The following is an 18100-nucleotide window of genomic DNA, read 5'->3' as shown; positions in this document are numbered from 1 at the left end:
CTTGAATTTTATGGGTCTTACCGATCAACATCTCATATATCAAGCAAAGAATCATCAAAAAGCACTAATAATCCACCTGATAACTGCTAGTGACTTATCGATCACATGCTATTAAAGTTTTTATTGTTTCTGTTCTACCTAATGGAGATTTTTGCTTTAGGGGGGGAATTTCCTTTACTATCAAGAACTGATTTACCGCAATCATACAGAGATAGCACAAGGTGTGCTTCAAGCCCCAATCTCTGACTGGGGACATCTGAACTGGAAAGATGTTTAGAAGGAACTTACCGACTGAGAATTTACTATGAGCAAGGGCCTGTGGTATCCTATGCACTTCGGGTATATTTTTCTCCATTAATTAATTCCCAAAGGCACATTCTGGAAGAGGTGTTTCAAAACTCATTTATACCAAGGCTCAGATACGTTTAGTAAAATACACAGGACAAATTGAAAGTGGTACAGCCAGTCTTTAAATGTTAATCTCTTTGACCTCATTTTCCTGCCCTACTAGGCAAACAGGCTGCCTGCCCTGGATGCAACCCTCCAGCCCTGCCCTACCACAAACAGATACACAGGCACAAACACATCCACATGTCTGTCTTATGTATGTTTGGAATTCATAAGGGTTAAAGAAAGGATTCCAGGGAGTAGGGGACAGGGAGGGAGTATGAAAACCACTGTTTGATACCATTGCATTCTTACTTCTTAATTTCTTAAGCACTCATTTGACCTTGAAGCGAAGCACAGAAAAGGATAATCCTGAGAAGGCCTGATATTGCCCTCGAGGCAGGCTTAATACACTTTTCCTTTGTAATTTCTTCACAGCTATGAAGATTACCTCCTTTACCCTAAATTCAGTCTATTAGAAAACCTAATCCTAGAACAATGGATTTTAGCAAGAAGTCAACAGAATACTCCTAAAGACAGCTCAGAACGATAGCTAGGATGATGCCGTTTCCTTGATTCCGTAACAATTCAGAGCCTATCGATGGAGAATAGGAGCGGATTTTCCACTTGGCAGAAGGAAGTGGGCTGAAACGCACTAATTGGGAGCTAACTAAACTTTCCTTATCTCACTGTCACTGAGCCCGCCCATGCCGAATTAAGTAGAAAGAACCTTTGTGGCCCCCACCCCCACCCTATGAGCTCAGATTAGAAATACAAATCCAAGTGAAAACAGTAATAATACTGGAAAAGAAATATCATCTTCTAGACTCCGAACTCCCACTCCCGGCCTATTTTCCTGGTCTATTTTTCTCTGAAGCTATATAATTAACACATAACATGCTATATAATTTACTTTTCTATTAAGTCTCTCACTAGTTTTTTGTCTATTTATTTGATGGACTCCAACCACCTAGAAACTATGCAACAGTTGCTCAGTAAGTATTGGTCAAGTAACTGAATGAATGAATGATCAGGAAAAGCATGTCTCTGAAAACGACACACTGTAGGGCCCAGAATATGTTTGGAAACCACCCAGGAAGGAATGAAACATCATACCTATAATTTGGAGCCTAAAACCAACAACAACAAAAAATGAATTCACTGGGATCTCAAGGCAAAATTAAAGAAAAAGAGGTAGGTATGATAATATAATATTGAAATGAAGCTAAATGTGCAATTACAAAATTAAAATCTGTATTCAAGATAATTAAGGAGGAGAACTGAAATAGTAGAAAGTTTAACCCATGCTGCAGCTTACAGAATACAAACGATTTTCCAGAATTACAGAAAAAATATAGGTAGAAAGAATTTTAAGAGGCAAATAATATATAAAGAAAACCGAGAACAGAGAAACATCAAAATTGTCAGTGTCCTTGAAGGTGGAAAAACAAAATCACCGAAACTGAATAATTAGAACTATAATTAAACAAAGGCTTCTCAAAAACCAACAACAACCAAAAAACAACTAAGTGAAACCAGCGCAAAATTAAAAGAAATTTCTAATTTTAAAAAAAGAAACAGTTAAGGAAAATAGGTTACTAATAACAGAGGGAAATAAAATCAGGCCAGTAGCAAACACCTCCTATGTAATAGCAAATGACAAAAAAAAAAAAAAAAAAAGAAAAAGAAAAAGAAAAGAAAAAGAAAAAAAAAGAAAAAAAAAAGAAAGAAAAAGAAAAGAAAAATAGCTACAGTTGTAATGGGAAAAAGCTGTGATCCAAGAATTTTATACCTGATCAAATTAAATTATCTTTCTTGTTTGTAAGCAAAAGAAAGCCATTTGCAAAAATGCAAATATTTATTCCACTTACACGCCTTCATTGAAAAATTATCTGAGGATGATATAAACTAATTGTGAGAGAGATCCTCATAGTAACAAAGTTTTTATATGGCATGCTACATTCTTCTGAGTCATTGTTTTATTTTTATTTTTTAATTTGAAAGGCTAATAAGAATTCAATGTTAGATATATTATGCCAACCGGCTCAAATTTATAAAATCCACGAGGATCACAGATATGAGCAATGTTAAATATCTCTAAAAATCTGTAATCATGATGTGATATCAACCATATTAAGCACACATAAGAAAAGTACTATAAGAAAACACAGCCATACCTATTTTCCTTTTTTACACAATTCAGCATTTTTTTCTTTTTATAGTAATCACATATTGCCATAACTGAAGAAAGGACAATCTATAGAGGCAATTCGATAAATAAAAGAGTCACGATCGTAATTTAAAAAAAAAAGTATAAATAAAAGACTGTTCAAAAGTGGTACTGGATAAACTAAACAAATACATGTACTTATTTATTACACATGTTATATAACATTTAAATATCCAATGCAGCACTGTTTGCAATGAAAAACAACTAATGATCATCAAAGGGAAAGATATGACATATTCTTAAATTGGAAGACTATGCAACTGCTAAAACAATGAAGTAAATCTTCAGGAAGTGATAAAAAAAAATTTTTAAGACACATCATTATGTGGCAATAACAAAGTACAGAGTAGCTTTCACTTGTATAATGAAGGACCAAGTATATATTACACACACACACACACACACACACACACACACTTGCACGTGTACATATAGACACAAATGATTTCTAGAATAACAACAAGAAATGGTAAGAGTAATTGATTCTGTGTAGAGGATGACAGACCGGATGTCAACTGCAGGAGGCTTACATGTCACTGTATATTTTTTATACTGCTTGTTTCTCATTTCTATGTTTAATTGTGTACATGTACTTCTTATTACATTTTTAAGTAAAAGTATATAGCATTTGATTATAAGCAAGCATAGCACTAATTCCTCACTATTTGCATGCCCAATGGTACCATTTAAAAGTACATGATTTATTTTCTATAGTGACGTGGGCAACATACCTAACTAGAGTTTGCCCTGATTTTTAGATTCATGAGATCCCATGAATTCTGAAAGGTGATTAGTACTGCACATCTTCAGACTTTCAGCAAATATTTGTAAAATCCAACCAGGAACCATGGTAGAAAAACAAATTTATTAAATGTATTTTATAATCAGGTCTATGCTAATTTTCTTCTTCCTATTATTATACACATTAAGAGTGTTTTTATTATAACAACCTCCCTTCTATTTTCATAAATCTAAAGTCTGAATTTTTTCAAAATTAAGTTCATTGGAGCAACATTGGTTAATACGATTATATAATTTTCAGGTGTACATTATGATTTGACATCTGTATATTCTATTGTGTGTTTACCACCCAAAGTCCAATTTTCTTCAGCTACCATATATTTCCTCTCATTTACCCACTTCACCCTCCCCCTACCACCCTATATTCGACCTCCTTTACCCCGTCAACCTTCCCCCTTCTCTTGTCTGAATTTTTTAAACCTAGAATGTCATGGATGGAGACTGGTAGCATTTTAGTGTTCTAAAATATAACATTTCTCGTCATGTTTACAGAAAACAACTCTGAATCTGCAGGAGTTTGAGAGGACTGTCAATACTTGACACTATAATACCACTCAGAACTCAGCAATAGAATAAGATTTTGTTTATTTTTAGCAACGTAGTTTCACATGGTTTCCTTTTGAGCTCTATGTTTGGTTCTCTAAGCAATTATTTAGTCTGCTAGCAGCTACATGAGCATATTGCTACTATGTTTCTAATATGGTATTTTTCTCTCGATTTTTGAAGTGCTACAAAAATTACATTTTTTATCACTCTGAAAAGTTGAATTATTCAAGCCAGTGGCTTTAAATCCTTTTGAAGATTATGGACCCCTTCGAAAATCTGATACACACTATGGACCCTATTTTCAGAAAATATGATTATAATTCCTTGAAGCTTATCCACATACCTTCCAGGGGTTTACAGATATTAAATCACAAAGCTATTTCAATCTTTACTGAACAAGGAAGAGAAATGAAGAATTACACCATATTCTTTGAAAAAATGATCAACATTATGTATACAGTAGTTAATTAAACATTATTAAAGATATTATCCTTCAAGTTTTCATAAAATCCTATGAGGTTGAAAGCATATTTATTATTATTCACCTATTAGGAAGTTATTTAAGCTATTCCCGTTAAGGAAACAACACAGAAAAGTAGTTTAATGACGTAGTCAAAATCGCACAGTGAATAAATGTTGGAATCAAGACTCCAATTCAGGTCTTCTATTTACACATTTTATTATTTTCCCTTGCTTTTTACCATTTCCTGTGGTCCCTGGTTGGCAAACTTTTCCTGTAAAGGGCCAGATAATAAATATTTCAGCTTTGCAGGCCATATGGTCTCTGCTGTAACTATTCAACTCTGCCACTATAGTAGGAAGGCAGCCAAAGATAATAGTAAACAAATGGGCATGGCCGTATGCTAATAACAGGGCGTGGTCGTATGCTAATTTACAGCATGGGCCATAGTTCGCTGACCCCTACATTATTCTGCCTCTATATCTAAAGTAAATCCATTCTTTTAATTTATTTTCCTAAGTGGTTTGAACATTTATATCATCATGATTTTGACTTAGGAAGTGATCATTACTAAAAGACTCTAAATGCTAATGGAATCCCTAAATAATATCATCAATAACAGCAAAATCTCTGCAAAAAAGCTAAGATTATAATTTTACACATTCGTTTCTATTTCGAGATCGTTTCACAGAAACCATTCCACGAGGAGGTAGTTGTAGAACATGCTCTCCTTCAATAACACAACAGGAGCCAATATTACACGTGAAAAGTAAAAAGTCCTATTGCAGTGAGAGGGTTAAGGAGACAGAGTCTGGGAAAGCAAATTAAAAAATGTGTTCCTGTAACGTTTAATTAGTTTGAATATCAACTAAACTTAAAGGAGGGTATCCAATTAGTATATTTTCTCATGGCAGTTATTAGGGCTGTCACCAAATACCCTTGGTTCTTCTGAGCACATGGTAGGATTACATTTCCCAGCCCATGCCCTTGAAGTTGGTCTGGCCAATGTCATGTGAGTGAAAACAATGTGCGCACTTATATGAAGCTCGATCGGCCAGTGCGAAATTTCCCAAGCTTTCCTCCCAATGCCAAAGTGACTATGGAAGGACGCAGAGGGGGGGCACTATCAGAAGTCTCTGAGCAAGAACAATGGGCAGGGCCCTCCCGTCGATCTACACTGGACATATAGTATGAATAAGAAACAAACTTCTGTTTCATAAAGCCACCAAGATGTGGGGATTGTTTGTTACAAAAAAATAACTATATATAGAGAGAGGCATAACAAATGGAGAAGTATAATTTTGTATTCATATAGAAAACAGATTTGTACGAATACCAATTTTTATCATACTCAGTAAGCTAACAGTAACACTGTAAGTTTATGTTATATATTATTTCGATGGTCACATTTTGGGCTATCTATGAAGTATTAAAATAACCAATCGATTCATTTCATTAAAATAAATACAAATTAACAAGATGTATCTATCCAAACCTGACACTTAGCATTATGAGATTAACTGATTTGAGCAAATCTTAATAAACGATGTGAAGGCAAACATTATATGCATTATAAGAATTAAAAAGATAGGTGAAAGTTTTAAGAAAGAATGCATTTTCTTTCTCATTAACACTAGTAATTTAAATAAACATGCAAGAGATAATATTGGCTTATATTTAATAATAAAATAGTAAAAATTAGTCTATAATAATAAAACAAAAGTAGCTTACTCTAAATTAGTGTACTATTATTCAGTATACAAACTATTTTCACATAATCTTATTTAACCTGCATAGTAACTTTGTAAGAAACATTAGCCCTATTTAACAAATAAGAAAATTAAGAATAACTGAGATTTGCTCAAGAATACAATCCTAACTCACAGCAAAAACAAAAACCTAAACTTAAATTTTCTGAAAGGAAATCTGGTGTTCCTTAAACTATATCACTCCTTTAAAAAAAATAGATTGTTATATTTTCATTCTAAACTGTACTATGTTAATAAAATTAGGCCGTGTCCTCGTGAATATGTACAGCACATTTAGTTGTAGGATAATATTTATTAGGAGGTCATGTCTACCTCTATTTTTAATGCATCAAATTAAGTTACCGTATAGTTTCTGTTAAGTTGCCTACAGATACCACTGAAGCACCTATGAAAACATATATTCTTTGAACAGAAGCTATTTAGGCAGGTGATAACTCATTTCATGCCCCATTTTTTCTTTTTCCTCCTCTTGCTACTTGCCTTCAGGAATTTTACTCTGTGAGTATCTTCAATAAAGGAAACATGCTTGGAAAAGAGCATTTTAACACATCAACTAAACTTGCCCTCATGTTTGTTGTTTTTATTTTAAAAAACAAGTTGAAAGGGGAAAAAGTTTAAGATTAGTAATTAATGTGCATTTTTGGTGACCTGTGGCTTTCAATTGTTGATATTATCAAGATTTCCCCCCAAAAGTACGTCAGAACCAAGAGCCGGCCACGTGGAATTCCTTTCCATTTAAAATTAGTCCTATCTGCATTGTACTTAATGTGCACACAAACCACAATACTCACACATAACCCTTATTTGGCACAGGTACTTCTTTTGTAAACACCATGTTATATTTACAGTACCACATAAATAACAATGCCAGTTTTCCAAGAGTAAGATTGCACAAGTCTAAAAAAATAATCAAAAGAAAATAGATTGGGAAGAAAATAAATATGTAGCATAACTACTGGCTGAAAGTAGACAGGCCCACACAAATGTAACTACATTCCTTCCTTATCGAATGAAATGCTTGAGACAGTTACGAAAAGTATTTTTCTGATACTTATCTTACCTAGTTTGAATCATATTCAGAGCCATACTTGCATATCTGGTGGTCAGTCAGATGTTTTATAAAATCTATAATCTATGACAAACAGTGCAGGATTTTAGGGGTTGCGAAGGGCGAAAAGACAAGAGAAAAACAGGTTCTGTATTTATGTATTCAGGACACGAACTTCATAACAATTCTTTGCTTCCAATTTTGGGGTGATTTTCTGATCATGACATTTGACAGTGACCGCTTTCCAAACAATTAAAAATATATGACTGCAAACTTTTCAAAAGTATGCAGATATATATTAAAGTTTATATATATAGTTATATATAAAGTTATATATATAGTTTCAAAATATAAGCAGTTCCTAATTTGAGCACATCTAAGATGTGCGTAACTACCATGCTGACACCCAGTGTCCAGCCCTCCTCCTCTCACTGGGATGTCCAGTCTCTGTTAGATCTATACTATCTTGCTCTGGGTTCTCCTATTACAAACAAACAACAACAACAAGAAAAAAAATGCTTCTTCACTCCTGGGAAGATTATATCTCTAACGCTCCCAAATCTCCTTTCAACCAGCATAGGATTGTGATTACTAGGTGTTCTGAACTGAACCTCTTCGTGACTAATGTAACAAACACATGCAATGAGAAGAGAAGGTGACTAATTTATTTTCATTATTGCTTTGGCATCTATAACACTATTTATGCAAAAATTCAGCTTTATTGCCTATCAAATATGATTTTACACTCTGAAAACTTAGCTACCATTCATAAGATATTTTCCCTGAGAAATGCATTTTCACTCAGGAAATAAATAAACCTACGTGAAGATTTTGAATGGCAGGAACATATGTTAATATCCTGAGGTAGGTTTTATTTTCATTAATTTAAGCGGATGCGAAAAGAAACAGAGAATCGAACACTCAAAACAATTTTTTTTTTAATTTTAGCTTCTGCTATTTCAGCTGCACAACATCAGAATCATGTATTTTTGAAAAATAAGCATACACTTTCACATATTGGCATAAAGGAAAATTTAGTGAGATTGTAGAGTCAAAGGTAGAAGTCACCTTGCAAGATTCTTGGCCTTTTACACTGTCTGAAAGAACCATAACTTTCCTTAAAATGGGCTTCCAAAATCCAATATGCGATTCTTCGGGAATAGCCAAGAGACTAGTGAAATACCACAGAATGACGGGTGTACTAAATTAATGAGATAACACCCAACCACCAAAGCTGCAATGACATCATCCCCTGGGAAAACACTTTCCGTCTAATTCTACACCTCTGCTTCAAGTCCATTCATTTCCAGGCACAGAGAGTGGCTTCATGAGATCACAAAATTGAACAGAAACAAGTCTTACGGTTTTCCCCTCATCTTTTAAGTTACAGCAAAGTTCTAGACTCCTTGCTAAGGGCGTGCATAGTCATTACAGTTTTCAATACACCTTCTGCATTTCCCAAATTGACCCCTTCTAAAAAGAAGGTTAAAATCTGGAACAGGTTGTTAAAATCACTCCAAATCTTTCACTATTTTTTTCCTAGTGTTTTTGTTTGTTTGTTTTTCTAATCAATTAATCATTATGCTAAACAGATGAAATGTGGGCTTGCAGTAAATTTGTGACAATTTGACATAACAGCATTAGCAATTCCATCTAGGTGAAAGCAAATTAAAAGTCCTGGTGGCTGGTTCAAAATATAGAAAAACTAAACATAGAAACTACAGAACTGGAATTCAATCTCTATACTCCAGTGGTAGAAAACAAGAGTCCTCTGTAACTATGGGAACTGCTATTCCAAGGAAATGCTTTTCTATAACATGATGCTTCGGGATCTTAAGGCTGCTATAGGCCATGGTGGTGGCCCTGGTATTTGCATTCTGACTCTCAGAGTTCAAAATGACTGGGCGATGATAAGCCTGGGCAAATCTCAGGCCTGGCATTCCAATACACGTTCTGTCGGGGAAAATTTTACTATATTGGATGCCTTCAGATAATAAAGTCGTCTTACATTTTATTCTAACCTTTAAATTGACCTCAAAATAGAATACAGTTTCCATGACATTGTTTTGTCAACAGCCTTTCATAGAATGTAAGTGATTTCTTATTAGCTTTAAAATAACATACAATTTAAAACACTGATAGCCCTATGGCACTATTCTCAGAGATAAGTGTTATCTCCATCAGTAAACTTTCTTTTTTTTTTAAATCATTTATCGGTCCAACTTTTCGCCCTCCTTACAGCCACCTCCTTAGTTCTAGGCAACATCGTCTCCAGTGTGGATGAAGGCAGTGGCCTCACTGGTATTCCGGCTTCCCCTCTGCCCCTCGGATGGCAGCCAGAGTCACAGCACACCTCCCTTTCAGTGGCTTCCAACTGAATTCAGAGTGGTGCCCTGACCTACTGGGTCCCACGTGCTCTGGCTCTAGCTAGTCTCTCTAAGCTCCCTTCTTCCCCAGGCTCTGCCACATGGGTCCATCTCATTCCCTGAACATGCCCAAATCTGCCTCTCTCAGGGTCTATATGCCAGTGCTGTGCTCTCTGCCGGAACTCACCTTTGCACTCGCCTTTCCCTAGCTGCTTTCTTTCCATCCTTCAGGCTTCCGTTGAAATGTCACCTGCTCAGAGCCCCTGAAGCAGTCCCCCTCAGAACCCTTCCCACTCCCTCCTCCGGCTCCACCATCCGCTCTCTGTCACTCCACGTGAACTTCCCACATAGCACGTACTGGTTTTGTGTCTTGAATGTGCTGACGGACTGTTAGTCTCTTCAAGCCCACTGAGCTCCAGGAGGGAGCATGCCCGCCTGTATTCAATCCTAGTGTGTCTGAAGTAAAGAATAAACACATAAAAACTGAAGCCGGGAGACTACTAAAATGATGCTTCCTACTGCAACACAACACATAAAATCTCGGTCATTTTTTTTACTCCTTTCTCTTCACAGGACCGACTAGCACTCTTTATGAACTGCAAGCCTGCTGCCTAAATATCCATTTCGATATTCAATAGTTTGACTCCTTTCTCTTCATCGTATTAGTCACCGAGGCCTGTTGATTGCTGCATCTAAATTCCGATATTTTGTCTTCTTCTCATCTTTCAACAGCAATTCCAACCACCTCAATCAATATGCTTGTCCCCTTCCCTTTGGGTCACTTCCATGTATCTTCTTTCTGACAGATGCATCTTCTAATGTCACTTTTAACCTGTCACTTCCCTTCCCTCTCCCTCCTCCACCAAAAAAAAAAAAAAAAAAAAAAAATCCATGTTCTGTCTTATAGTAGATCCAAACTTCACAAAAATCAAATTAAATTCAAATCTCTTTTTCCCACCTGAATCCGCCAATAGTATTTTCCACTATTCTTTCAAACAATCCCTCTGGTCTACTCAAAAACTTACTTTTCTATCCTCAAAATAAATCAAGTTCATTCCTCTCTTTGCGTTTGTGCTTAGCCACTTCTTAGAGGCTTCTTCCCCTCCATCTATTGAAACCAAAACTTCTTCTTCAAGCATAGTTCACACTCAACTTCTCTAATTAAGGCCTGTCTCCCAGTTCCAGCCCGCACGTTCCCCCCCAATTCTTATAGCGGGTAAACCATTGTTCCAGGTAACATTTGATTATATAAGACTTATTGCTGTTATTCTTCAGCTACTTCATATATATACGTTTTATCTTGCAAATTGGATTGCAAGCAAAGACTGAGTCCTTTACATCTCTGGCGGTGGCAGAAGATGCACTGACCCAACAGGAGCTGTTTACACTGATTCACTAATTTATAGGGTCCTGAGAATGAATCCCTTCAAACACAAACAGTTTTAGATAACTTTCAGTTCCCAAACAGAGCGAACGGTCTCTGGCCCTTGATCTTTCCTGCGTAAACTCCCAATGCCTCCGTTCCACCTTTATTCACCTGGAAAATTCCTAATTCTCTTCCCAGTCTCAACTAGAACAACATTTACTAAGGAAAGGGAAGGCTCCCTTGCCCCTTCCTTACCCACCCATCTGTCCCAATATTCATATGAAGCATCACTCCCATCCATTCCCATTAAATGCTTTTCAATATACCTGACACACTACATTGTAAATGACTATCTGCCCACTGGGCCCTCTGACTGGTCTGTTTGCACTTAGACTCAAGCAGTTTATCTTTTATCCTTACAATACCAGAGTGATAGTGATTTATTATTGTCAAATCATAAACAAATGAACAAACAAAAAAGTTAGTCATAAAATCTATTAAAAGAGATACGAATTCACCATGATAGGTATCAGTCTAGTGTTATGTGCTTTCAAATAAGCCACACGGCTCAAACCACTTAGAATGCCTATTTGTCTTTAACTCCAAAAGTAATTATTAAGCACCCACACTACGTGTCAGGCATTGGACACACGGAAAAATCTCAAACACATAAAAATCTCTTAACTTCATAAAACTTGCTCTCACTGAGTGAGCGAGGCAATGGAGCATGATTTTTGCTCTGATCGAGTTGGAACCCGCAGAATTCTGAGCAGGAGGTTTCTTTCTACAAGGATGCTGACACTGAGATGGTGCTGGCTTGGAACGAAATGGTGTCGGTTTGAATGGGGAGCTTTAGTCAAATTATGGATCTCCTTTAAAGGCAGAGCTAACGAACGGAACTGGCTGTGGGACTAAAAGTGAGGTACGCAAGAAAGAGAACAGTCGAGAAGGGATTTTAGTCTGTACGACTGTAGAATGGAATTTGTGGTGGGTCTGGAAGGGTATGATTTTGGAAAGAGTGTGTAGCTATATGAAGAGTTTCTCTCGAATCAGGCCTTAAATTTTAATATTCCATTTTGTGTAATTGAACTCCTCTCGGGCATATTTCCAATGAATAGTAAAGGTCACTTGGGCTTCTTAGGCAAATTGATAACATCGAATAGAAAAATTATGCACAATTGTAGCCAGTGTAGCTCCATGAAGCACTGCTCGTACCAGGCACCTTATAAAAGCCACTGTGATTTATTCTCCAAACTGTCTCAAGTTCTATTTTTAAATGACTAATACAATGCAGCTAGTGCTAGAGGTTACAATTTCTGGAACTGCTACACACTGCTTTCAACTTCACACAATTATTATCATTAGCAGGTATTAATAATTATACTTTAAATTTTATCAAATAATGTTTGAATGTCAAATGGACTCTTGTGAAAGAACGTTTACCCTGCCTTGACCATAATTTAGTCCAAGGTCCTTTTACTCCTTGACCTAGGAGTAAAAGACCATGGAATAAATTTGGATGACCTAGAATGACTTAACCCACCTAAGACTAAAGCTTGAGATAGAACAGTAGGAGAGCCAGGCTGTTAGGCAGCTACCTAAATAATCAGCTACTGTGCTTAATGCCTGTAATTTGAGGTAAGGCTGGTAATAATGGTTTATTTATTTTTTTCGTGTGTTGAAGTATATGTCTGCAAAACTTACTGAATTTGGGATTCGAAAAATGAGACTGTTTATAAACATACGATGCAACAGCAAGTCTGCATAATGACTAAGTCTCTTGCGGAATAATTTAGTGGTAGCCATGATGAGTTATAACTTGGACTTTCGAGTTTTCATTGGGCAGAAACACACCATTCTCACTCGGTCTGTTAGCGTTTTTTCCTTCCAGACTCTAAGTAGTTTACACAATAAACAGTTATTTCCATAGTAGAAATGACCAGGATGTCTAAGCTCCAAAGTTAACCTGTTATTATGGTTAAAAATCAAGGTTGCCATTCTTCCAGAATTTCACAGCCGCACAACTTTTGACCTAGCTAATGGAAATGTAAGAGTAAACATAATTACTTGACCTCTCAACAAAGGCAAAAATCAACATGCTAAGGTATTTATTTCACTGGCAAGTGATCTAGCAGAAAGAGGCATTACAGTGAATTCACATAATGACAGGACACTACAAATTCTTCTCAATGGAAAATTTTAAGTGAAAGTTCATCCATAAATTGTCCATGTTCTCTTATTTAGGACTTTGATATAAAGTACTGATTTGAAAACCTTATACACTTCATAATTCATCAATGACATCAGAGAATAAAATGAAAACTTTTAGAATCCTAATTCACACCCCAAAATGAGCAATTAAGCCCACGAAATGAAATCTCATCACAAGCATATGTGAAAGAGAAGAACTAACTCCCTTTCGCATCTATATTTTCTTCCACTTGAAATGCCTTCATAACGATGATGAGTCAATTTCCTTCTCTATCTTGAAAATGATGCTTTAAACCCACCTCTTTCCATGAAGCAAGACAGCTGTAACCCCTCCCAGTCCTCACTGCATGGCAAGCTTGGCTTTCGCTATGGGTCTGCATTTATATCCTCTGGATATCTCTTGGACACTGACTGACTAGTAGAAGAGAAATCACCTGCCTATTCTGCTGCCTTAGAAGGCGCTGAGTGCGAAGACGGTCCAGTCGAAAAAGAGATCACGTTCCACTACGTGACTCTTTTCTCACATTATAACAAACAACATGATTAAAAGTCAAAACAGCAAAGATTAAGACCTTAATTATTTTATCGTCCTCATATTTCAGTATTAATTTTTTAGACATTTGTGCTACTGGAAAAATATAATGTATAAAAAGGAAAGTGCTGAAGTAATTATGATAGACATGCATAAAACAGGAACAATCTGTGGAAATGTAAACTTAAAATTTACAAATTGAAAAAGATGATATCAAGTCATGAAAAGAAATCAAAATCTCAAATCCTTTCTTTCTACTCCAAAGAATCAAAGATGCAAGAAAATTTAAAACTTCTCACTCCCCACCCCCAAATCATTTCAAGCCATATCTTGGCATTCCTATCTATTAGTCAAATGATTCGACTTCATTGCTCTTGAGTTTATGTATTTTAAACTTAACTCAGTATTCTGAAACGATAACTAATTCATTTCCATCATTCTTTCGTTTCAACCTTTAAACTCTCTTTTCAAAATCAATTTATTAAAATCTAGTTTTCTACCTTACGTAGACCACTTTGACAAACTGTAAAAAAATAAAATAAAATAAAATTCAAATGACTTTTAGCTCACAGGCTGTACCAAAATTAAAAAACAAAATAAGTTGTCTCCTACCTATGGTTGTAATAACAGTGCCAGCAAAGAAGAAGGAACTTCCCAAGTCCCAGTGACTGATTTGATTGGAGGTGTTTCCTAACGGTATAATCCCTGCATTTATTGCTGCCACTATTTGCTGCAAGTTTAAAAAAAATTTTATCAGTACACATGAATCACATGGAGGCATCAAACAGCATATATTCTACCTCAGATGACTAATTAGACAGAGAATCAATTCAAAGAGAACCAATTGCTTTTCATTTAAAGTACACAATATAGAGTAAAACTTTACACTAAAAAATGTAATTATATTTATATATTATGTTATATTATATTACATTATTATATTATATTATATTATATTACATTACATTACATTATATTTGATAACAAGTGAATGGATCTGCATGGAGTTTATCATATTGTACCAATATTCATTTATATCATCCATTAATATATTTAGTGACTTATTTGAATTGACTAAATATATTAATTTTTCAGTAAGCAACACAGAGTTAAAATATCAGACGACAAACTACAACTTAAATACTATATAAGTTTCACCAAAAACACAGGCATTTCCAAAGTGCTAATCATTTCAAATGTTAAAAATATGCAGCCAAGCCTGGGTTGTGTGTAACTGCAGAGGGTACATTTCAATAAGGTGCAACAAAACAAGCTACCAAGAGAGGGGAAAGGCCGCAGCAATTCACCATCAGACTTAAGTTAGTCCATTTATATCTAGATTCTTAGAATCTTTACAGGTTTTTATAAATTCTATGAATACGAATATCCCCAAAGACCCATAGATGACAATCAGTCAACAATATTCATATAGGGGCGCTAGGATCTGGATGCTGCCTTGAGTAGAACTGAGGGACAGAAAGATGACATTAAAATTGCTTCTTCAGTTGTCGGATATTGGGGAGCAAAGGGGGGATTCAGAAGCATGAAATGTAGAAGAGAATATGTTAGGAGCAAATGTGCAGTAAAAGAGAGACATACAGACTGTAGGAAAAGATGTTTCTGTTGGAAATACAGTTTTAAAGGTTATGTAGTTTACTGGCAAATGGACAAAAAACTACACTGTGAAAATGGAGGTACCACCCGAGGAAGTTACTGTCAGATGGAAAAGAGCAGGTAATCCGGAGCTGAAATGCACTATAAAATCTCATTCATCTGCTTCGTTGTAATCTATACTTTAAAACTTCAGCAGCTGTGTGTAAAGTCAATTGAATTGTAATGTTTTTATTTACTTTAACAATGATATATGTTCATTGTAAAAAAAAAAATCGGACCAACTCTATTTGGAAAAAAAAACCTTATTGGATTGTATAATGTAAATATGAGCTACTAATTGTCTATTATATTTCAATAAAACTAATTAAAAAAAAGTTGAAGAACCCCTGGGGAAAAAAAATTAGAAAATAGAGAAAAACATAAAGAGGGCAATAAAAATTATTCATAATTCCAGAATCCAGAGATAACCACTATAAATGTATCAAGGTGTCTAGTCTTAGCATTTTGCTATACTCTTTATACAGATTTACGAAATATATGAAATGTATTCTCTACTCTTATTATTCTGTATGCAATTTTTCCTTGTCATAACCATATTTACTCTATCACTGCCCAATATGTAGACATATAGCTATTGTGTCTTACTATAAAAAATGGTACTGTGAACATAGTTGTATATAAGTATTTTTTCATTTCTGAATATTTCCTCAGGAGAGATGGCTAGAAATAAATTTGCCGCATCCAAGATTATGAATATTAGACAACATTTACAGGAGCAAAAAGCTATCCAGGAAGGTTGCTACAATTTGTAACTGCCCCCAACAATTTACAACTGCCCCCAACAATTTAAAAATGCATAGAGATACTACTATTACTTATAATATTAACATTCTATCTTTACTGAACTGATAAGAATTGTTTACATTTATATATCCATAATTGTGTGTGAAATTGAACACTAACGTTTTATCACATATTAAATGCACACAGACGTATAGACATGCCATATAAGCACAGCAAGCACATGGTGAAACTAGTTTTGAGAAAACTGATTCTCTTTCTCTTACTCTATATCAGATAAGACAGTTTCATCCTGATTAAGCTCCTTTTAAAAACTTGTTTTGCAATTATTAACCTATTATTCTCACATAAACTTTAGAATCTTTTAGTTAATTTTTACAGAAATGTTCAATTCCACAGGTTTAATATATTTCCATTATTCAAAAACATATGAAATCTATAAATTAATTGAGAAGGAACACTATCATAATAGTGAACTTCCCATCAAAGAGCACGTTGTTTTTTGAGTCATCTTTAATATCTTGAAATAGAGTATTTTTATACAGTTCAGATAGGTCTGTGAAGTTGTCCTTATGTGTTTTTTCCATATTAAATTATAACTGTTATTGTTATTGAATACACACATATATATTGCCCATTCTCTGCACCAGCTATTCTCAAATGTTTTATTTCAAAACTACTTACACCATCAAAAATTATCGAAGATATCAAGGAGCTTTTGTATACGTGTGTTATAGCTATTGATATTTATATATTTGTTTGAATTTCTAATTTTCAAAATGTTTTGATTCATTCATGTAAAAATAAAAATAAGCCCATTATACATTAACATAACTCATCTAATTTTGTGAAAAATAATTATATTTTCCAAAACAGACACATATTTAGTGAGTAGAGGTGTCGTTTTATAATTTTACAAATTTCTTAAATGTCTAGCTTAATAGAAAACAGAGTCTAACATCCAAGGAATGTGCACACAAACTGCTTCTGCAGTCAATATGTTAGGAGAGCATATCGCATAGTTTCTGGAAAACTCTACACTCATGAGACAATGAAAGTAAAAAAGGCAAAAACACCTTAGTTTTATTAAGAAAATAGCTCTGACCTCATCAAACCTCTGAAGGGTCTTGGGACCAACCACGTCTTGAGAACCACTTATACTGAGCTCATATTATTTGCTTTGCTTTGCTTTGTTTTGTTTTTCTCTACATGGAAACCCAAAGTAAACAAGCTTATAGTTTACGAATAAATGCCATTTTATCTCTGCATCTTTCAACAACTATGTTTTATCACTTTTCATCTCTCATTACATTGGCCAGTATTTCCAAAGCAACATTAAATTATTGTTGTTACATGAAATTCTCAATGGCTTTAGTGTTATATCACTAACAATACTGGCTTTGGGCAAGAAAATGGTATTTAATTAAATAATTCTGAGAGCAAGAAAATAAAAAGGACAGATAACTAAAACTTAAAAATCTAAAAACTGTCTTTGGAAATATGATAGGAATAAACATTCACGGGATGTGCACGCTAACACTGTAAGCACAAGCTCGGTGATCTCTGGCTTTGTAACTCCCAAGAAAAACTAATGCTTCCAGTAAAATTCAAGGAAGATGGGTGGGAGTAGGATTTAGACAGATTATAATTATAATTATAATTTTTGTGTTTTACAGATATTTCTTCAACACGTTCATTTATTTAAAAATACCTATCAATTGTTTACGGTGTTAGGCAAATGGGGAAGCAAAAGATGTAAAAACACGGGCAGTATATAGATGAGAAAAGACAAGGCACCTCTGTAGACTCCACTCCATTAAGTAAAATTAATTATTTTATTGACTAGAAGCAAGCTAATTCCTCCAACAATTGACTTAATATATCGTACATGGCTAGCACCATCACTTTAGCTTGTTCTTTTGCTTGTCGATGATGAGCTACAACATTACCCAGACACTTGGATAAGGTC

The 18100-nt window shown here is 34.9% G+C and overlaps 1 protein-coding gene across 9 annotated transcripts in view; it reads right to left on the bottom strand.

Annotated features, from left to right (window-relative positions):
- KCNK2 (potassium two pore domain channel subfamily K member 2) overlaps positions 1 to 18100 on the bottom strand; it is a 148324-nt gene that overhangs the window by 50792 nt on the left and 79432 nt on the right. For all 9 annotated transcript variants that reach the window (XM_016166516.2, XM_036234502.1, XM_016166518.2 and 6 more), the window contains one exon: positions 14329 to 14446. In XM_016166516.2, the coding sequence (XP_016022002.2) occupies positions 14329 to 14446 (118 nt within the window). The remainder of the gene's footprint in view (positions 1 to 14328; positions 14447 to 18100) is intronic.

The sequence above is a fragment of the Rousettus aegyptiacus genome, unplaced genomic scaffold (assembly GCF_014176215.1).
Source record: "Rousettus aegyptiacus isolate mRouAeg1 unplaced genomic scaffold, mRouAeg1.p scaffold_m13_p_17, whole genome shotgun sequence".
NCBI lineage: Eukaryota > Metazoa > Chordata > Mammalia > Chiroptera > Pteropodidae > Rousettus > Rousettus aegyptiacus.
Note: the sequence above shows the minus strand (reverse complement) of the source record. Positions and strands in the feature narration are given on the sequence as shown.